General features: G+C 50.8%; 5 protein-coding genes across 5 annotated transcripts; 2 read left to right on the top strand and 3 right to left on the bottom strand.

The window, feature by feature from the left end:
- Positions 1-6,797: 6,797 nt before the first annotated feature.
- On the bottom strand, positions 6,798-8,027 carry P884DRAFT_248820 (uncharacterized protein; the record flags this gene model as incomplete). The annotated part of the gene is made up of 3 exons (XM_069440566.1): positions 6,798-7,300; positions 7,454-7,891; positions 7,995-8,027. 3 exons carry the CDS (start codon positions 8,025-8,027, stop codon positions 6,842-6,844), a joined length of 930 nt encoding a protein of 309 aa, XP_069295002.1. The 3' UTR covers positions 6,798-6,841.
- Positions 8,028-8,721: 694 nt separating this feature from the next.
- On the bottom strand, positions 8,722-12,160 carry P884DRAFT_248817 (CYTH-like domain-containing protein). The gene is made up of 2 exons (XM_069440565.1): positions 9,414-12,160; positions 8,722-9,341 (listed from the first exon to the last, which is right to left on the bottom strand). The coding sequence occupies exons 1-2, from the start codon at positions 11,727-11,729 to the stop codon at positions 9,165-9,167; spliced, it is 2,493 nt and encodes an 830-aa protein (XP_069295001.1). The 5' UTR covers positions 11,730-12,160; the 3' UTR covers positions 8,722-9,164.
- Positions 12,161-12,939: 779 nt separating this feature from the next.
- Positions 12,940-17,084, top strand: P884DRAFT_248813 (armadillo-type protein). The gene is made up of 3 exons (XM_069440564.1): positions 12,940-13,295; positions 13,353-16,296; positions 16,362-17,084. Exons 1-3 carry the CDS (start codon positions 13,156-13,158, stop codon positions 16,773-16,775), a joined length of 3,498 nt encoding a protein of 1,165 aa, XP_069295000.1. The 5' UTR covers positions 12,940-13,155; the 3' UTR covers positions 16,776-17,084.
- A 100-nt stretch (positions 17,085-17,184) lies between these two features.
- On the top strand, positions 17,185-18,875 carry P884DRAFT_248811 (uncharacterized protein; the record flags this gene model as incomplete). Its single annotated transcript, XM_069440563.1, has 3 exons — positions 17,185-17,840; positions 17,913-18,397; positions 18,545-18,875. Exons 1-3 carry the CDS (start codon positions 17,502-17,504, stop codon positions 18,873-18,875), a joined length of 1,155 nt encoding a protein of 384 aa, XP_069294999.1. The 5' UTR covers positions 17,185-17,501.
- Positions 18,876-19,065: 190 nt separating this feature from the next.
- P884DRAFT_302090 (major facilitator superfamily domain-containing protein) lies at positions 19,066-20,910 on the bottom strand (the record flags this gene model as incomplete). Its single annotated transcript, XM_069444908.1, has 2 exons — positions 19,066-19,083; positions 19,153-20,910. The coding sequence occupies 2 exons, from the start codon at positions 20,908-20,910 to the stop codon at positions 19,066-19,068; spliced, it is 1,776 nt and encodes a 591-aa protein (XP_069294998.1).
- Between the last annotated feature and the right edge of the window lie 350 nt (positions 20,911-21,260).

Here is a 21,260-nt window from a genome sequence, read left to right as displayed (position 1 = left end):
CGGATGACTTGTCGGATACGCCTGTCGCGAATATTACGATGGCTAGTAGGTCGACTTCTACTCCTATAACGCCTCGAAAGTGTAAGCGCGTTAAAGCTTCTATACCGTAAGTACTCCTTTGTTCTATTACTAGTATTATAGTATTCTAGCGATTCCTACAAATCTAGCGTTTTCAAGCGAATTTACGTAGTTTGGTTTCTTCTAATTGATTTGACGATAATAGCGACTCTATTACAGTTTCTAAGCGCTCTATTAGTCATGTTAAGATTATTCAAGCTGACTAAATCTAGTAATATTAAAGCTAGCGAGCTTTATAAGGTACCTTATAGAATATATATATGGTCAGCTCTAGTAGGACGTTCTTTAGGCGAATGTTACGATTATTCTAGCGCTAGCTCCTACTATTACTACTATACCTATGGTTATTATAAGTGTAAGGATATATATATTGATCGCCTATGTATCTAATAGCTCTTACGATACTTATACTGATTAGAATAGTCCTGCTTCTTGCGTCGGATCGGTGAAGGATTTGACGAAGGCTCTACTAGATGGTGCCAAGGCTTCTATAAGTCCCTAGATCCTGCCCTCTACCCCTGACGTATAGGCGAGACAGAAGTGCTAATAATTACGTGTAGGATCTTAAGAAATTACGTATAGTTCTTTAGAATGATCTTAAACGTGCTAGCGTTTCCTCCGAGCAAGTTAAGGACGATATAGAGGAGTATAAGGTTGATAAGGCTAAACTTACGTGTTTTACGAAGATCGCCTGCTCTATATACGATATTTTCTACTAGTTAAGCAAAATCAAGGAGGGTTATAAGGCTTATATTAGCGTTTCTAATGATATATTAGGTATTATACTATTGCCTAGTAAGGATAAAGGTAAGGATAAAGCTATTAATCCTAGCGATAGCTAATAGTAGAAGGTTATATAGATATATTTAGGAGTACTAGGTAGAGTACTAGATAGTATCTTAGGTACTTATATATATACCTTAGTCTATTTTCTCGAATTTAACTTATTTGCTACCCCCTAGTTATATAAGCCTATGACTAATATCCTAAAGATTAAGGAGTGCTCTCTAGCGCTTGAAAGCTTATTAGCTAAGTCGTTTTATAAGCCTATCTACTAGTATCTAACTAGTTAATAGATATACTACTTTAAACGTTCCTTTTACCACTTCCTAGTATAACTATATATTATAGATATCTATATACTATAGGTAAATATTAATATATTTGTTCTTAGCTATTACTAGTCTAATCGTTTGCTAATTGTCATAGTAGATGTTCTAGGGTTCTCTAAGCTTAAGATCGATATCTATAAATAGCCTTTTAAGCACTATAGCCTCTCTTGCTATAAGGGAGAGCGTCAGAAGTTTAGCTTTAGTACTTGATATTATAATAGTATCTTAGTATAACGCCTTCTATATAATAGGACTACTAAATAGGAAGAAGATATATCCCTATAACGAATATTATATATCTAGATTATCTATATACGAAGCATCCCCTATAATTATAAGCATTAGACTATCTAGCGCTTGCTTACCTCTATACTAAATTAGTAGGTAAGAGCTCCTAAATAGATATCTCACTACTCGCTATACCTCTAACAAATAGTCTAGTCCTAGGTTAATTAGGTATTAGGATAGTACTAAATAGGTATGTATAATATCTAGTCATAGTATTATTATATAGTATAGGATTGATCTAACAAGCTCCTAATACTCTTTAATCTATATACTAGTAGCACTCCCTTCGAACTTCTTTAGTTCTTTATAGCTTAAGGGAGTTAGTTTATATACGCTAGGCGTATCTAGTCTATATCTTTTCGCTACCTTTCTAATATATTAATTATAGACTAACTATATCTTATATATAGGTCGGTCTTAAATCACCTTGATCCTAAGGAACTAACTAACATTACCCTACTTATAGATATTATAACGAGCTTTGATTCCCTCTATCACGCGCTTAGCCGCTATAGTATTGCTTTTATAGAAGAAGACTAAGAAGTCGTCGATATAGAAGATTAGGATGACGCGTTTATTATAACTTAGGAAGAGGCACTTTTCTTCTCCTAATAGCTCTAACCCGAGTTCCAAAAGCGTTTTATAGAACTCCTTATACTACAAGAGTAGCAAGTCTCTTAAGCCGTATAAAGCTCTTCGTAACTCTATATATTTCCCTAGCTACTTGAATCCTTCTAGTAGTTCGTAGATAATAGGATCGTCTTCTAATCGTTCGGCGTTAAGGAATACTTATACTATATTAAACTATTTAACTTCCAAGTCGAAGTATACTACGATCGCTATCATTATACGGAACGACTACGCCGCTAGAGTAGCTATATACGTACTTTCTACTAAGCTAATATCTTATAGATCTCCTTATATATAGATCCTTGCCTTATACTTCTCTAAGAAACTATCCTTGTTAAACTTATACACGAAGACCTATTTTAATAGTATAGGTTATACTTTTGCCTACTTGTATAGTACGATCTTCTATATTCCCCTGCTCTCTAAGTTATATATCTCCTCGCGAGCCGTATCTCTAAACTACTATCCTAACAGGTGATTATATAGGTCTCGCTAATTATTAGGAACGCGAATAAGATCGTCGATATACTAACGCGGCTTATTTAGGGCTACTCCAAGGTATATAGTATCCTTCTACTATATAATAGTAGTAAATACCATATATACTATTCGTATACTCTAGTCCTCTAAGTAAGCTTCCTATTGATTAGGTAGGTAAGTCTTATAGAACTATTACTAGAGTTCCTTGGTCGTATAGATAAAGGAGTAATAATAATTAACCCTCTCTTTATTTTATAGCCATTCGCTTAACCGTATAAGGTCCCTAGGCTTATAAGCCCTCCTCCTACCTCTACCTCTCCTTGTAGGAGGTTACCAAATAGCTTCTCCTTCGTTTCTACCTTTTAGAGGGTACATTAGCTAATCCGGACTTCGCTTAACGCTCTATTCCTCTAGCCTAGTAGGATACGATATATTGGTAGTACTGTCCCTAGTTTCTAGCTCTTCCGTCATACTATATATATAGGGCTTTCCTATAGAAGGTATTCCTCCGTTAGATTCGATAGCTCCCCTGCTCTCCCTAGCGTCTAGTTAGCTAGTTAACAACTAGGAAGGCCCTAATTTAAACCCTCCTACTTCCTAGTAGATATCCCCTTTATTAGCCAGCATAGGGTATACTACCAAGGGCTTAGGTATATATTTAGGGGTTAAGAGTCCTCTAAAGCTCTTTATCTACTTAGTAAGTTCGTCTATTACTTATATCTCCGTTATAAGAGTCTCTAGAACTAATTACTCGCTTATAGGCTATATATCGGAGAGCTCCCTTACCCCTAAGTCTTAACCCTATTAGAGAGGTTAATCTACCGCTAGACTCTCTTACGATAGAGGCAGCCAAGCTATTATAATAGAGTCTTCTACTAGTTAATAGGTCTATAGTATCGCTTACTAGAGAAACTTAATATCCTAAGAATCTTTACTAAGATCGAATTAATTAATTTCCTAGCTTGTTACCGTTAGTGACGGCTCTATCGGCTGCTCTTTACCTAGATAGTAGAAAGTCTTCTTATCGAAGCGAACGTTACGAGTTATAATAACCCTATCGAGCTTAGGTATCTAAATGCAATAGATATTAGATATATAATATCCTATAAGATACCTTATTAGCCTATATAGTAGTACCTTAAAGTCTTTCGTATACTACTTAGCTTCCCTATCCTTATACAGGATATATACCTAGTAACTATATATAAAGATATTACTCTAATCTAGGTATAAGTTACTAGTTAATGTAATTATTAAGCTAGGTTTGTACTAGTAAAAATACTATTTGAACTAGCTATAGAGTACTTTATTAGGAGTTCTAAACGAGTAAGTATAGCTTAGGCTTATTATATATAAGTATACTACTACTTATACGCTTTCTAACCAGAGCTTTATAGGTAGATTCGTACTATTAAGTATCTTGATTAAGTATAAGATTAGTTCTTGCCCTACTTACTCTACTAGTCCGTTAGGCTTATAGGTATACGAAGGTAAGAGTTTAAGATTAATCCTACTCTCTACTGCCTAAGTCTAGTAGCATGTTGGTATATACCTTGCTAAACTAATCATTATAGTATCGTTATCCTACTTAATCTTATAGATGGCAAGCCTGTATTAGTATCTTACCTAGCTCTCGAAATTCTAGATAACTCCTATAATTTGATCTAGTGACTTTGTTATTAATAGGAAAGGGAAGAGCTTCCTACTATACTTGTTAATAATTACAAGTAGTTATCGCGATCTATTAATCAATTTAGGATAGTTAAACAAATCCTAGGCTACTTACTAAAACGGGTATATAGACTTTTACTCTAGTGGTCTTCTTAAAATACCCTTAGTAATATAAGTATAAGCGTAGCTCTTGTACTTAATATATACCGTCCCCTTGATATAGACGTTTCTAGTGTTATTAATAAGCGCTTTTAATACTTCTAGTCTAAGGTAGCTAGCTCTTAAGTACTAAAGATCCTTAGTGTCCTCTCTTATAGTAGGTATTATATATATATATAACCTTCTACTATATATAATAAATACATTCTATAAGGATATACAAACGTTTATAATACCTACTTTACTAATTAAGACGTAGTCTAGGAAGCTCGAGTAATAGGAAAGTGGCTTATATTCGAGGAAGGTAAGATTATACTTACGTTCTAACTTATAAAGAATAATATTATTTTCTAGTATTCTAAAATATAGTAAGTAATCTAAGCTATAGTATTAAGCGCTTACCTTAAGTAATAAAGCTTCTAAGATAATATTAATATAGAACCCTTCGACGATAGTAATATCCTTAAGCATTAGGCTCTTAGTACATAATCTATATAGTCTATCTAGAACGTTCTCGATCACCCAAGTACCCCTCCTACTAATAAGAAAGGTTATTATACCTACTTTAACGAACTTAGGATCTTCTACCTTGATAAATATCTTAGGTAAAAGGAACTTCTTATCGTTAACTAAGTAAGTTATATTATATAAGTCTAATAGAGTGCTTTCTAAAAGAGGATAGCACTATAGAGTAACTATATTAAATGTCCTATAATAAGTCGAGAGCTCGCTAAGTAGCTAAGGGCTAATAATTAATATATTAAGGGAACTAAGGTATCCTACCCCTAACTACCTAGAATAGGATAACTCCCCCTACTTAGCGATAAGTTAACTTTTTAGTCTAGCCTACTTCAGCTTATCAAGCTCCTAGCGAATCCTCTTATACTCCTTATCAGAAAGGTATAAGCGTTACTCGTTACTATAGATAGCTTATTTAAGAACGTAATAGTCTATTAGATCCTATAGATATCTTAGATACCTATAGGGACACTTCGTATTATATTATTAACTATTATAAGAGTCTTTATATAAGTCTCTACCTCTCTCCTTACCACTCTTCTAAGCTATAGGAAGTGTTAGCGTATTAGTTATTGAGAAGATTCTATACTTCCGAGAGACTCTAGGTTACGTATCATTATTAATTAGGATCTCGGTTATTATAATAAGGGAGCTAAGCTCTAGAAGTAGCTTTCCTAGACTATTAATAACCTCGACTTTTATCTTCTTATATATTACCTAGGCTAGTAAGATATATATACTAATAGTATTAAGAAAGGTATATAGTCCTTATATACCCTATACTTCTAGGATATTATATTAGATAGCTCGTTAGAAGGTAATATTAAAGTTACAAATCTAATACTATAGATTAACTCCTAAATACTTAGCTATATTAAGATTAGCTATATATTATACTATAACTATTATATAGAGCGTCGCGATAAATAGTATAAGTATAGAGCAAAGTACCTAGATAATCCCCCTAATAAGGTTAATATCCTTCTTCCTATACGCTTTTATAGCTTTATAGAGTTTAGGGTCTATAGTATACACTAGCTAGCGTTATAGCTATCCTAACCGCTTACCAATGTCTAAGGCACGTACGATATTCTTATAGAAGGAGTCTTCTAGTTATACGAATTTAGCTATAACGGCTTCTTCTAAAGGTATTAGATCGCTAGACATCGAGGGCGATAGTCCTCCTTCCTAGAGTTGCTCCTATAGCGCCTAGATGAGGTTGTTCCTAGCTTGCTCATGAGTTAGGTATTCTAGAACTTGTAGATCTAGCTCGTAGTCGCCGTTAGGGTCGACGAAGTCCTATATACCAGCGAATTTAGCCTGCGACTATAGTTTAATATACCACGAGTTCTAGGAACTAGGCCCTATAAAGCACGTAGAAGTCTCGACTAGGATCTTGGATATAGTAGATAGATATGTCGTCGAATACGTATAGAAGCAGGGTAAGAGAGTTTGTAATAGAAGGAAGAAGCTACTACTGTTATATTAAAGATGCGTTGGTAGAGGAGTAGTCAAGGTGCCGGGCTCATAACTGCCGAACGTAGTAGGAGCTCCGGGAGTATTAAAAGCAGTCTGTAGTAGGTGGCTGTACGAAGGAAAAGAGTGCCTTGTTGAAACTATCTATAAAGGAGACAAAACGACTGATATTTATAGATAAAGGGACTGGCCAATGCGTTGGCAACGACGCCTCATACGCTGTGGCACGTATGTGGCTAATACTCTTAGAAGCTCCACAGCTTCTGACAATGCTCCACCAGAAGGACCAGAATATGCCAGTTTCTTCTGAAGCCCATAACTAATCCCACAACTGTGATAGGAGGATCGGTTTCGGAATTCAATTTTTGGATGGTCGAGTCAAGTCATTCATTTTCATTCTACGTCATAAATATAAGGTAGCCAGCCCGCTACAGGACGCCCTCGCGCCTCAGCCATTCCTCGACCGAAGCCCTCACTTCCTCATACGGCACGCCGACCAACCCATTATCGCTCTGCTCCTCAGGTAGCCCATTGCCCGCGCCGTCCGCATTGTTGTGCGCCCTTAAGAGATCCACAAACGCCCCCAAATTGCCGGCGGTTAGTTTCTCCTCGCCAGCCCTGATCAGGTCGGCCGAGCTGACCTTGGTGACGGAGAACTTGGAGCCCGTCAACTCCTCGACCAGGGCAATCAGCTCATTCTGGGAGAGGTTGAACGACGCCGTGGACAGGTACTTGTTCGCCGTCTCGTCGGGTCTTTTCAGGATCCCGGCCACCACACGGCCGATCTGTGCGAGGGTGCTGGCGTACCACTTCTCGTCGCCCGAGTCGATGACAGTAGCCGTCTTGTCCTTGAGGTTGACGATACCCAGCCCGCCGCGTTCGAGGCCCTGAAGAGAAGAATTGTGTTAATTAGTTAATAAACACAGCGATCACACACGGCCCCGTCATCGCCTCGCCACCGCGAACGAACACGCGAGCATGGTCCAAAGCCATGCTTCCGCAGGCACTTCAGGCAGCCGATAATAAACCAATCGACTCACCCACTCGAAAAACAACCCCGTCGACACTCCAGTCCAAGTCAGCCCGGATCCCTTAGCCGCCACCTTCTCCAGGTAGTCCACGATGGCGATCTTGCCCGCCAGGATCTTGCCGATGGGGGCGTCGCGCACCTTGCGCGTGTTGATGCCGAACTCGGACGGAATGAACCGCTTCACGCCGGCGGCGACGGCGGCGTCGACGGCGAGCCTCTGCCCGCCCACGGCCGCCGTCGCGACCGTCGACACCACCGCGTCCTGGCCCTGGAAGGCGGCCGTGAGGTCGTCGAGCGAGGCGTAGTCGACGCTCTTGACGGCCGCAACGCCCGCGGGCACCTCGCGCGCGCCGGCGCCGGCGCCGCCCTCCGCGCGCGTCACGGCCGTCACAGCGAAGCCCGCCGCGACCAGCTCGCGGATCACGGCGGGACCGAGGTTTCCTGTGCCCTGGTTTACGGGAAGGTTTAATAGTTATTACTTGTTTGCCTTTGGTGAGTTGGGGATGGGGAGGGGTGAGAATAAGAGACAGGGAAGAAACACATAAACGTACCCCGAGGACTGCTACTGTCTTGATGGAGACCATTGTGTTGCCAATTTCCGCTCGGTTGTTTCCTCACTTCTGCGCCTTGCTCTGGTTGGGCTGGGACAGGCTTGTAGCTACAACCATCAGCTGAACGGTATCGTGAAATGCGCGAGGTGCAGAGGACGAGACTACCTGAATACGTACATATTATATCTACATTATCGCTCTCCACGCTGTGTGATATGTTGCAAGATTCGCGTAGGATTGCGTCTTTTCCTTCGAAAAGGTGGGGTCGCCGCTAATTATCTGTCCCAACAGGAGCAGCTGTAGCTTGTTTAACGGCCGAGCAACACTCGGCAGATCATATCCGACAGCTCAGAAGTGCGAAGTCTCCCCCGCGGCTCACAACTCGCGGTAGAGTGGCGCCATCGAATCCTGACAGACCAGTACTAGGTATGTAAGAGACGGACAGGTTCTGTACGAGTTACATGCATGATCTTGTGCCTTCCGAGGTTCCAATAGTTTGGATGGCATATCTCGAAATCGGCAAGTCTATCAGTTACTATCTGGAAAACCGCGGGCTGCTCCTTCTTGCATGGCAAGCCCAGCAGTAGCATGTGCCGTCCGCTCTTGCTGGAATTAAGACTCGTCGGAAATCCCCTCGGTTTTGCACTCATTCCATCCTTTATTGATGAAGCCGGCACCGGCGAAGCCTCTTCGGCCTCATAGACCCCCTCAACAGTTATTATGATAACTCGATCGCTTCTCGGATAATTATAAGCGGGAAGACCTCCCCGTATAAAGCACTACAAGGGCATAATTATCTCACAAGTTTACCAGTCCTTACACAGAAACCGAAGGCGATTCGCCATCATCCCATACCGAAGATCCTGAATCAGTGCATTTCGTTCCGTTCGCAGCGCCGTTTGTCTTTACCGCGCTCCCAAGCTCTCTCTGTCCGTCCCAGAACAAGAACTAGATGGTATCTAAAGACGCCGAGGAACAAGAACCGACGATAAAGATAGAAATAAAAAAAAAGGCCCCGGCCCTAATTAACAGGCCGAGTCTCAGAAAATGTTCCACAAACACGGGAGGGAAACGAAACACTACTCCGGCCGCTTTCCCCTGAAGTTTTAATGTTGTACAGGTTTCCCCTCTTTCAACAGTCATGATGACTAGAGGGGCAGCGCTGCCTCCTTATGCACCAAATTCCCTTGCCTTTCGTGCCAATATCCTTATGTTGTTGACCAGCCCCTCCACCACATCCACGTACTGATGTGGTTGGCCTTCCATGGCCCTCCGTCCTTGCTCAATAATGGGGGCCGGGTCGACTTCTACTTCAAGCTCGTGCTCCTTCTCCGTGCGCTGGGTATTCTTTATCCTTGTTAGCGGACCAGATCCTTCTTTTTAAAAAACGAGGTTTAAAAAAAAAAAAAAAAAACTTACTCCCACTCCATTCACGTTCTGCGTGACTTGGGTCAAATCAATCTGGTAACACCCGTGCTTGTAGCTCAACCGGTCCTTCATCCTGGCCGGCGTGGGAGGGCGCCCCGTCGAGCTCGCCATCCGCTCCAGCTCCTCGACCGTGCCGTCCCAGTCCATCTCGAGGTTGATACTGATGCGGCAGTCGAGGGGCAGGTCGGGGAAATGCAAGCTCATGTCGGCGATGCGCGCCTTGACGATCTTGCCGATGACCTTGTTCGTCTTCTGGTCGTAGGTCACGCGGACCTTGACGCCGTGGCCCCGGGAGGCGATGGGCTTGGCGACGCACACCGGCAAGAGACGGTCGCGCACGGAGGCGGGCAGCTCAAAGAACCTGTCAACCTCGTGGCGGTGGCGATAGTCGATGGGCAGCCGCGGCCGGGGCAGGGCGGCGTTGGCCTTATTGGCCGGGTGCGTCTGCTGAACGAGGAAGTTGAGGAACTCGTTGAACGACTTGTGCTGATGCTCCGTCATGCTGGACCGGAACCCGAGCCAGTTGCCACCGTCGCTCAGCACGCACTCGGACTGCACGGGCAGCCTCACTCGTTGGTTGGTGTCCTTGTCGATCAGCATCCCCAGCTTGGCTTCTACTTCGAACTTGACGCCCCGGCTTTGGATCTCTCCCATATCCTCGTTGAGGATGACGTATTGGAATAAGAAATCGGCGATTGCCTTGCTGAACTGTTCCTGCGGAACAGAGTTGGTGATACTTGCCTCCCATGGCCCCAACAGGCCCCATTGGTTTCCGGCATCCTGCGGAATGCTGACTGCTGGCGTGATGGGGGCCGCGGCGCGTTTCTCTTCCGGAGAGGCGTGCCGGCTTTGCATGCGTTCCGGCCTGGAAAATGGTCGGTCTGTTTTGCCGTTAATGTGCGGGCCTGTATGTGGAATAGGCTGATAGAGGACGCGGTTCGGATGAGCCGGTGCTCGATCTTTGAGCGACTGTGCCCATGGTGGAATCGTCCGGTATACCGTTCTCTTCTTCGTGGTCTTGGTCGGCATGGCCGGACGCTGCGCCGAAGCGTCTGCGTCGGGAGCAGCCGCGCGTCCGTTTTGGTTCTCGAATGGAGGCGGTCGCGTTTCTCGCTTTTCTAGCTCGTCTGGTCGCAGCTCCCGGTCATCTAATTTCCGCTTGGCGGGCGTAGCAGCGCGCTCAATCATTGTCGGAGCGGGCGGGGCTTGATTGGGGTGCGGCTCAGGCTCCGAAACCGAGGTGCCAGGGCGCCCGGAGCTGCTTGGCAAACTGGGGACGCGCGTTTTTGGACTCACGCTAAGGCTTCGTTCCCTCTCATTCTGTTGCTGTGGGACCCGAGCCGAATCCTGGCTATGCGAGTCCTGACCGCTTTGGCTGTTCGAATGTCGAGGGAGTGAGGGCGGAGGAGGCGGTGGCGGCGATGTATTATGCGACGTCGAATGGATCCCCGGCCCCGGCAACCGTTGCTGGTAAGGGCTTGGCGGCCCGTAACCGCTGACTTGCGCTGGGCGCGCGGACAGCGGGCCCGCTCCTCCGGGGGTTGGCGGTTGCGAGGATTGGCGTTGATACGGTTCTGGTTGTTGCAGAGGACGCGGCGCTGCCACAGGACTTCCTTGCGCGAAGGGCGCGCCATATTGCGCGGATTGGCTGTGCGCCGAAGCCGGCGTGGGCGTGGATTGCATCGATTGACTCCGGTGAAGATAAGAATGTCCGGTGCCTGGAGTCGCAACCGGTGGAGCCTGAGGAATGTGAGACCCTTGCACGTACGGGCTGGTGTTCGGCGGGCTTGTCATACCCGCCGACGCCGCGGACTGGGGGTAACTGTCTCGGTGATAGGCGCCGGTCGGCGGATACTGGTGTCGTTGCACGGGGCTTGTGGGGTTGTGCTGCGATGGGAAGGGATACCCGGAGGCGCTGTTCATCGGGGCGGACGGAGTCTGTCGGTATGGGGAGGCTGCCGACCCGGAACCAAGACTCGGCGACCGGAGATCGCTGGACGAGGCCTGTTGGAGTTGCGGCGGCGGTCGACTCGCGTAGGAGAGCGAGTGCGGAGCCTGATATTGCGACGGTGATGCAAATGAGCCAGATGGCGCATGGTGCGCTCCATAGTCGTGCGACGCGTGTAGACCGGGTGAGAGTTGGGTCTGGCTGTAGTCGCGAAACGACTGCGGCGGCTTCGCTTGTACCGGAGTCGACGGGAGAGTGGGCTGTTGCGACGGCTGTTGCGTTGGCTGCTGCAACTGCGGCGGGAGAGTCGGGGGGGTCGCTGATGGGACATTATCGTTCAGCATGCCTCGAAGATCCATCTTGTCTGCTATGTTGGGCGCCGATGCAGCCAGTCCAGCCTTCCGTGTCCTTCACGTTCCGATGTTGGGGTCCGACGTGACGACGGCTGCAGAGTTATTTTTGTTCTTTTCGCGTTGCGCTCCAGACTCTCCCCTTGTAGACCAGGAATTCGAGCCTCAGCTCCCGCGACAATGTCCTGCAAACAGAGCGGTTGTCGCGGCGGAGCGCGTGAAGGAATGATGCGGTATCTCGATTTTTTGTCTCAACTGTTGCCACAAACGTCGTTACATCGTCGAATCGAGTTTTCGGTTGGAAGGAATGAACCGCGAGGCCGACTTGTTCCTGTTTCCTCCCATATCAAAGGTAAAATTAAGCAGATCAATGAGCGCCGGACCCCAGGCGCACAATAGATGTTGTTTTTGCGATTTACTGAACACGCGGCGATATCGTCATAACAGCCGCGCATGGGGGGAGGAAGTTGCTGAGCTAAAAAGGCTGAAGTGTGCGCCAGAGCATGCGCCAAGGTGGATTCGCTCCTGCCTGCTCCTACTTGGGACGCGCATGTGCTGGGCTAGGTAACTACTGATTGCTTCTTCTCACCACCTAACAACAGGCGCATATTCCGTATGCGGAACGGTCTTTGGTTTGTGTTTGCGCCCTGTCAATTCAATTGCATCAAGTACAAATGAAAGGATACTGTCACGGAGGTTCTTGGACAGCTAAGCCACACCACAGAGCAGGTCACAAACTGTGCCGTTTGGCGTCGCGTGTTACAGGGTACGGATTGTACATCCACACGAGACGAGAGAGCTTGCGGCCAAAAGGCCAGCAACACTTTTTCAGAAACCCAGAAGGTCAACTCCAGAAGTGGGCTTAAGTTGCAAGTGCTTTAGCCTGATAAGGAAGCCCAACTAACCTTATACAGTATATTATCAAGAGTTTGGAAATCACGGCGACCTAACCTGCTAGTAAGGGATTGCCCGAACAGGCTTGAACAGCCCTCGAACCATCAAAATAACGATCGGGACGTTGTCTTGTTGGAAGAGTAAGACGGTAATAATAAGAGTGTGTTTGCAAAGCAGCTGGCAGATTCCAATGGGGCCCACCTTGAATCGACGCACAGACCAGCCCCGCTGTTCCAAGCTGACCCGCCTTTCAGGCTCTGATTGGGCGGGGGGTCGCTCGCAGCCGCAAGGCAGGAGCTTCCTGACGTGGACCAGCTGAGTGAGGCCTTGTTGCCGCAGCCTGAGCTTCGAGAGCGCTCGCCCGTCCCACCACAACCAACGAACGCAGCCTTGATCAACCCAACGCGCTGCGCCAACAACAAAACGATTTCTCATTTTCGTCATTCCTTGGGGTTGACTGCTCCAAGACGTAGCGGCTGATTTTTCATACCAACTCCAACGCCGATATTCGACGCCAGCCGCATCCGTTCCCCCCTTCACAATGCCGGGCCTCGTTTCCGCGACCGGCGTTCTGGGCTTTCTGGCCGACGAAGAGCCGGAACTCAAGGTTTTTGCGCTCAAGACACTAAATGATGATATCGACACGGTCTGGACTGAGGTAGCGGGGGCATTGAGCCAAATGTACGTACTCGAGCTTGTTCCCTGATTGATGATGGTTAGCTGACTTGCGCCCCCTAGTGAGGCGTTGTACGAAGACGAGAGCTTCCCGGAACGCCAGCTCGCCGCCCTAGTTCTCGCCAAGGTCTACTTTCATTTGCAAGACTACAATGAGAGCATGACGTTTGCGCTCGCCGCCGGCCCTCTGTTCAAGCTCGACGCACCCGGCGAGTTCGAGGAGACCATCATCTCGAAATGCATCGATCAGTACATTGCCGTCTCATCGTCGCGTCACACGCCAGCGAAGTTGTCCAAAAACGACATCGAATTGCCAGCCCTTGCTACCACGTTCGGCAGTGGCTCGCTCGATGGCTCAGCCTTGATCTCGGCCACAACGCCCTTCTCGCAGTCCACGCTGCCTTCCAAGTCGCTCCTCTCGCGCAACTCAGTTGACAATACCATTCTTGACCCTTCCTTCCAGCCGACAAAGGAGGGCCGTTCTGCCTCAGGGGCTCAGATTACCGACCAATCTACGTGGACGGCCCTAGAGAATGTGATTGAGCGACTTTTCGAGAACGCCCTGGCCGAGGGCAAGTATCGGCAGGTGGTCGGTATCGCCGTAGAAGCGAAAAATCTTGATGTGCTTCGCAGGGTTATTAAGAGGGCCAGCGAGGACGGGAAGGGCGACAAGACGAAGACGCAAGAAGGTGCCGAGGGCCCGGCGGAGGACTTGATGGACTATGCCCTTACCATCTGCATGGACATTGTCCAGGAACGGGGATTGCGAACCGAGATGCTGCGCCTGATTCTTGACCTGCTCAACGACATTCCCAATCCGGACTACTTTGCCATCGCCAAATGCGTTGTCTATCTGGACTCGGACGAAGAGGCTTCGTCGCTTCTTATGCAGCTAATTACTAGGGGCGACAAGAGTGCAATTGCGACTGCCTATCAAATTGCGTTCGACCTCTACGATAACGGAACGCAAGAATTCCTGGCTAAGGTGATCAAGTCGCTGCCCTCTGGAGAGCCGCCGAAGAAGAAAGAAGCGGCGCAAGGGGGCGAGGGCGCCAGGGAATCAGAACCTCTCCTCGAGAACCAGGAGAACTCCGAGGAGGAGCTTCCAGAAGAAGTGGCAAAGGTCTACAGGAACGTCCGGTCTATCCTGGACGGCAGCACGACCATCAGGCTGAACCTAGAGTTCCTCTACCGCAATAATCACACCGACCTGAGCATCCTCAACAGAGTACGGGACAGCCTAGAGGCTCGCAACTCTATCTTCCACACGGCGGTCACGTTCTGCAACGCCTTCATGAACGCTGGAACGACCAACGATAAGTTTTTCCGAGACAACCTGGAATGGCTGGGCAAGGCTGTCAACTGGTCCAAATTCACCGCGACCGCTGCGCTCGGTGTCATTCACCGTGGGAATATCAGCCAGACGCGCAAGCTTCTCGAACCCTACCTTCCCAAGCAAGGTGGGGTGTCGAGCGGTTCCATTTTTAGCCAAGGCGGCGCGCTCTACGCTTATGGCCTGATCCATGCGAACCACGGCGCCGACGCGCTTGAATATCTCCGAACCATGTTCAATGCGGCAGACGAAGAAGTCATTCAGCATGGTGGCGCCCTCGGTCTCGGCATCGCGGGGATGGCTTGCGGCGACGAGCAGATTTACGAAGAACTTACAAAGGTGCTCTTCGCTGACTCTGCTCTCAATGGCGAGGCCGTTGGCTTGGCCGTTGGACTGATCATGCTCGGGTCCGGCAACGCAAAGGCTCTTGAGACCATGTTCACTTACGCGCACGAAACGAGCCACGAAAAGATTGTCCGTGGCTGTGCTCTCGGCATGGCACTCATCATGTACGGGCGCCAAGAAGGCGCTGATAGCATGATTGAGGGTCTGCTGAACGACCCTGATCCGACGCTGCGCTACGGCGGCATCCTCACCGTCGCTCTGGCATACTGCGGCACGGGAAGCAACAAGGCCGTTCGGAAACTTCTCCATACCGCCGTGAGCGATGTCAACGATGATGTCCGCAGAATCGCCGTCATGAGCCTTGGCTTTATCCTCTTCCGGAAGCCTGGCAGCGTCCCTCGCATGGTCGAGCTCCTGGCCGAGTCGTACAACCCTCACGTGCGGTATGGCTCCGCCATGGCGCTCGGCATCGCGTGCGCTGGCACCGGGTTGGACGAGGCCATCGATCTGCTCGAGCCCATGATGAAGGACCCGACCGACTTTGTCCGCCAGGGCGCCCTCATCGCCCTTTCCATGATCATGGTTCAACAAAACGAGGCCATGAACCCCAAGGTCGCCACCATCCGGAAGACGCTGAAAAAGGTCGTTGGCGACCGGCACGAGGATGCCATGACCAAGTTCGGTGCCGCGCTGGCGCTTGGTATTCTCGATGCTGGCGGCCGGAACTGCACCATCGGCCTACAGACTCAGACGGGTAACCTCAACATGGCAGGCGTTGTCGGCATGGCCGTCTTCACGCAGTACTGGTATTGGTTCCCATTCACCCACTTCCTGTCGCTCAGCTTTGCGCCGACTTCGATCATTGGCCTCGACCACGACCTCGAGATGCCCAACATCAAGTTCCACTGCGCGACTCGCCCCAGCCTGTTCGACTACCCCCCGGAGCAGGAAGTCAAGGTGGAAGAGGGGCCCGCCTTGGTCACTACGGCTATCCTCTCCACCACGGCTCAAGCGAAGCGCCGCGCTCAAAAGAAGGAGCGCGCCCAGCGTCGGGAGAGCATGGACATCGATACCCCTACTGTCACCAAGATCCCGGCGCCTTCTGGTGACAAGATGGAAGTAGACGAGGAGAAGAAGCCCAAGGCGGACGAGCAGAAGGAGAAGGAGGGCGTAGCTAGTGCCGACAAGGACGGCTCGGCCGGCCCGGACGCGAAGAAGAAAGCCGAGAAGGAAAAGGTTGGCTACGAAATCGAGAACATGTCGCGCGTCCTCCCGGGCCAGCTCAAGTACATTAGCTTCCCGGCAGGACGCTACAAGCCGGTTAAGAAGGTAGGCCTCGATATTCATCCGTTGATGTATTTTTTTGTTCGGTTAGCAGCTAACAGTTCGCACAGCCTACTGGCGGTCCTATCCTTCTCCATGACACGCAACCCGATGAGCCTAAGACGCTAGTCGAGGAGAAGCTGAAGAAGGTTACGACGGAGCGTGCCCCCGTTACCGGTGCCACCACAGGCGCCGGAGCTACGCCTCGCAACGCGGCCCAGCCGCTACTGTCGAACTGGTCCTCGCGGGCAATGGGTGGCGGAGGCGGCATGCCGGAGTTGAACGAGCTGCTCCAGCTTACCGCCCGTGGGACAGAAGGTCGCGCGGCCCAGGTCGGTGGCGGCGCGGCAGCTGGCAGTGGAAGCGGCGCCGCGGCAGCAGCGGGCGTGCTCACGGCCGTGGATGAGGATAACGAGGGAGATGAGGAGGCGCCGGCTCCGGCGGAGTTTGAGTACTTTACGGACGCCGACGAGGATGAGGAGTAGACGACGTAGAACGGGGGGCGATCCGGGTGTATGATAATCGTCCTGTACATTTGCCACCTGAAGGGAAATGGTCACCTGAGGAGCGACGAATCTACTTTGGTGGCTTTGCGGGGGACAATAGACCGGCTTAACGGCCTTTTTTTTTTTCCCGCAACCGACACATTGATCCGAAGAGTAAACAAATGCCTCTGATTAGTGAGGTTGCAAGGAGTCCTGGAGCGGCTGCTGCATTTGCGGCATGGACTTCTTGCTGTGACCGCCAAACGCAAAGTCCTATTGGCTCTACCTGGCTGTCAAATTTGTTTGGGGAGAAAGGTTGGGGGGGAGGAGGGGGGCGCGGCCTCTGGCTCTCTGGAGCCAGAGGGACTTGGCGTTTGGCGGTTAGAGTGGCAGTGGCAATGGACGTCATCAACCGTCGCAGGTCTCTGCTCCGAGGGGCGAGTTCCAGAGAACAGCAACAAACCTTGGAGGAGTCTAAGGTCAGACTTTGTAAGGTTTCACACGTGCTATTCTATCAAACAAGTCTCTATTCCCTCTCAGCAACTTAAAAACCATAGCTGTGTCTCATCGTAACCCTCAGACCTTTCATCGTCGTCGACCGCGGTTCTGCATCTCGTGCCACAGACACGCTTACCAGAAAAGAAACTCAAGAAAGCAACTCAACCCAGCAGAACCAAATTTATTATTATTGTTCTTCTTCTTTTTTTTCTTGGTAAAAAAAAAAAGATGGCACACAAATATGTAATCAGGGTAACCGCGGGGCCGGATTACGATCTATCCTCTCACATTGAAGTACCCGTCAACTCGGCCGAACCGGTGCACATCGCCAGCGACCTGGTCGACGCGGATCTGTGCGTGCGCGTGCAGAGCTACAGGGGCCTGCCACGCGGCGCGCCAAAGAGCTCTCCGTACTTTGACGCCGCGCCACATCGGGACAACGGGGACCAGTACTCGATCGCGATGCGGTTCCAGCTGAAGCGGCCGCCGACGGCGCCGGGTCGGCCTCTCACCAACGGGGAAGAAGACGAAGCAGAAGACGGAGGGGGCGAGGGGGCCGCGGACGGGGTGGGGTTGGCCGAGGACGGGGAGGAGGAGGAGGAGGAGGAGGAGAAGAAGACGGAGGCGGATACCGAGGAGCAACGGCCGGCCGGGGTCCTGGGGACGGACCTGCAGTTCGGCAACGACCTCGACCACCCCATCCGCGACCGGCTGCCGCCGGGCTTCGGCACGGCCATGAACATCGTCAAGTGGTGGATCGACCCGGGGCTCGAGGGCGACCCGTACGCCGACGCGCCCTACCTCTACGGCCCGGCCCTGAGCTCCTTCAACGTGGTGTGCGTGGGCGAGGGCGAGCAGGACGAGGCCCGGGGCGGGTTGTGGTTCGAGGAGGGCGGCGACGAGGCCGGGGCGGAGTGGCGGCGGCGGATCGGGGCGCCCGAGGACGCCAAGCAGAGGATGAAGTGGGCGCTCAAGGCGGAGAACAAGGAGAAGTGGACGTGGGAGTACGGGAGGACGTACGGGGTCGACTTCTTCAACCCCTACATTGACTTCAACGACTTTGCGCTCAGGCTGCCGGGCTTCAACCTGCCCATCATAAAGTATTGGGACGGGCAGGGACTGAGGTACGCAGCTAATTACGTTTTCTTCTTGCTTCTTGCCTCATTGCTTGTTTTTCGTTTTACACGACACCATGCCACTCACTACCTTCGAAATTGCGCGTTTACGTCACTGTTTCTCCGATAAGAGGAACTACTCTTAACAAGCTCCAGGCATCATCGCAGGCGCTCACACCAGCTTAGATACGTCCTCCGAAACCGCACCACGGGCCAAGTCTATCTGGTCGTATTATTCACGCTCCATCTTGTCGAGGATGTCAACGAGGATGGGACGTTAAAGCCTGGTGTCCTGGAGCGGATCGCACAGATATCGGGCGGAAAGGGGGAAAGGGGGCAGCCGTTGACTGAAACGGAACCGGAGCTAGATCTGGAACCGGATGACGAGCAGTTCCAGGAGGAGGAAGCTCTAGGCGAGGCGTGGAGAAAGCTCTCGAGAGCAGATTTGAACGACGGGAACGGGACGAACGAGGATGATATAGACTAGACTGGGAATTACATATGTCGAGACGAGGGAGGTAGATCGCATTGCTTTTAAGTAGATGCGCCATGTATTATTAGTCTATCGTAAATCCCCAAGACTTGTCGTCATGCATGGTAAGAGACGATTGAGCACCGTGATAAGCGTATATGTATGTAACAACGGCTCTGCCGGGATCAGCTCCTTGAGCCGTGGCTCATGCCGATGTGGATTGCTAAATAGATTAGTGTTAGCGCGCTGCCTTTTTTTTTTTTCCCGCAAGATGACTGGAAAGCACGCTTACGCTAGCAAACGGGCTCCTTGCCCTGATCTTGTCTCCAAAGAAAACCAACACCCAGGGCACGACCGTCAGTGCCGTTCCGATAGACCCCAATACCGCTCCCGCTTTGGCCGGCCCGAGGTTGGTAAACAGAGGTCTCGTCACCAGCGGGAAGGCGCCGCCCAGCACGTTGCGGCAGAACGACTGCGCGGCCAAGGCCGACGAGGCGTACTTGTGGTACGTGTCGGCGAAGTAGTTGAACACGGCCAGGTAGACGGAGAGGATGCCCATCGTGGCTAGCACCAGCCCGATCGCGGGACCGATCCAGTGCGTGTCGGGGCGGGAACTGAAACCAAAGATGAAGAGTCCGATGGGCAGAAAGGTGCTAGTTATGCAGGTGAAGTAGAGGCGGGATTCGGGGGCCGAGGTGGGGAACCTGCGCCGGAGGAAAGCCCAGATGCGGTCAGAGAGCGAACTTGTCGCAGCGGCAGGCGGCGGCGACGGTGGCGACGACGACGACGACGACGATGACGACGACGCGTGTTTGTTGCTCGAGTCGTCCGAGGTCTCGCTGCTGCTGTTGATGTCGACGGCAGTTCCGGAAGCGGGGCTCGCCGCCCACTTGGGGTGGTAGAGCAGGCGGTCTTGCCAGAGGCCGATAGCGGTTGCGAATACGGCACCGACGATGAGCGAGACGAATATGTAGCCGGCCTCTTCGAGAGACCAGCCGTAGACGCGCTGGTAAACAAGCGGGATGGAGCCAAAGGTGAGATAGAGGACGCCCCATGCGAAAGCCACCCAGAGCGAAAAGAAGAAGACGACAGACTCGGTGAAGAGGAGGTAGAAAGGCCGCGAGACCGAGGTGGCAATCATCTGGCCGAGAGAGGCTCGCTCCTCGTCCTCCTTGACGCGCCACCGGATCCGCTTCAACCGGCGCGCCGTCCGCCCTTGCTCCAAAGCCGACGCCGGCCCCTTCTCCTCGTCTGCCGCATCCCCGAGCGGCGACGAGCCGTCACCGAGGCTGCCGTCCTCGGCCACCCACACCCCAAAGTATCCGTGCTCTTCCAGCTCCTCGTACCAGCGGTTCAGCGCCCTGGCTTTTCTCGACAGCAAGACCGACCCGCGGCTCTCCCGGAAGAAGACGACGACGAACAACATCATGACACCGCCCATGATGACCTGGTGCCAGAAGATCCACCGCCACCTCCCGGCGTCGGCCATCCGCTGCGCCATGACGGCCCCGACGAGGGGGCCGACCCCCGTCCCGGCCAGGACGCTGCCGCTGAAGAGGGCCATGGGGGTGTTGCGGCCGCGGGCGTCCCACATGTCGGCGATGACGCCGCCGACCATGGTGCTGAAGACGGAGGCGCCGACGCCGACGAGGAGGCGGGCGACCAGCATGCCGGCCAGGGTGGACACGAGGGCGCAGGCGGCCTGGAAGGCGACGTAGACGACGCCCGCGGCGACGAAGACCGGGTAGCGCCCGTTCATCTCGGACAGCGGCGCCAGCACCATGGGCGCGAACGCGAAGCCCAGGCAGAAGGTCGTGATCCCCGTCAGCACCGCCTCGATGGACGGGTGGCCCGCCAGCCCCGCCTGGATGAGGTGCTGCGGGGGCGAGTAGGCGCCGGCCGTGTAGGCGGTCTGCCAGGTTCCGATGCAGGCGAGGACGAGGAGCAGGTATTTCCGCGAAGAGGGCCAGGTCTGCGGGTCGGAGTACGGTTCGAGATTTGGCGGTGCCGGAAGCGAGTCGCTGTTGTTTTTGCTCCTGTTCTTCTTCATCTTCATCATCATCTTCTTCTTGTCGTTGTGTTGGGTTGGCGCCGATGGGCCGCGGATGGTAGTGTTTGGATTAGGTAGTGGGGTCGCAAAGGTTAGGTAGAGGGGGGTTATTTCGGTACTAGAATCCAGGACTGTGCATGTTGTTGTTATTGCTGTAGTAGTAGTAGTAGTAGTAGTTGGTGGTGGTGATAGTGGTGGTGTGGGTGGTTGTGGTGAATGTGATGATGGTGATGATGGCGATGATGGTGATGATGGCGATGATGGCGAAGATGACGATGCTATAACCTTGCCGTGTTCAGTCGCCGTACAGCAGGTGACCTGCGTCCCGGCCATGGTCTGGAAGAGAGAGT

This window comes from Thermothelomyces heterothallicus, assembly GCF_042370625.1.
Source record: "Thermothelomyces heterothallicus CBS 202.75 unplaced genomic scaffold P884_scaffold_24, whole genome shotgun sequence".
Classification (NCBI taxonomy): domain Eukaryota; kingdom Fungi; phylum Ascomycota; class Sordariomycetes; order Sordariales; family Chaetomiaceae; genus Thermothelomyces; species Thermothelomyces heterothallicus.
Note: the sequence above shows the minus strand (reverse complement) of the source record. Positions and strands in the feature narration are given on the sequence as shown.

Excerpts from the sequence above, each read along its gene's own strand:
- P884DRAFT_248813 (XM_069440564.1), top strand. The coding sequence starts at position 13,156 with ATGCCGGGCCTCGTTTCCGCGACCGGCGTTCTGGGCTTTCTGGCCGAC. Across the intron at positions 13,296-13,352 it reads GCGGGGGCATTGAGCCAAAT|TGAGGCGTTGTACGAAGACG; the intron begins GTACGTACTCGA and ends TGCGCCCCCTAG. Across the intron at positions 16,297-16,361 it reads GCTACAAGCCGGTTAAGAAG|CCTACTGGCGGTCCTATCCT; the intron begins GTAGGCCTCGAT and ends CAGTTCGCACAG.
- P884DRAFT_248817 (XM_069440565.1), bottom strand. The coding sequence starts at position 11,729 with ATGGATCTTCGAGGCATGCTGAACGATAATGTCCCATCAGCGACCCCC. Across the intron at positions 9,342-9,413 it reads AGAACGTGAATGGAGTGGGA|AATACCCAGCGCACGGAGAA; the intron begins GTAAGTTTTTTT and ends ACAAGGATAAAG.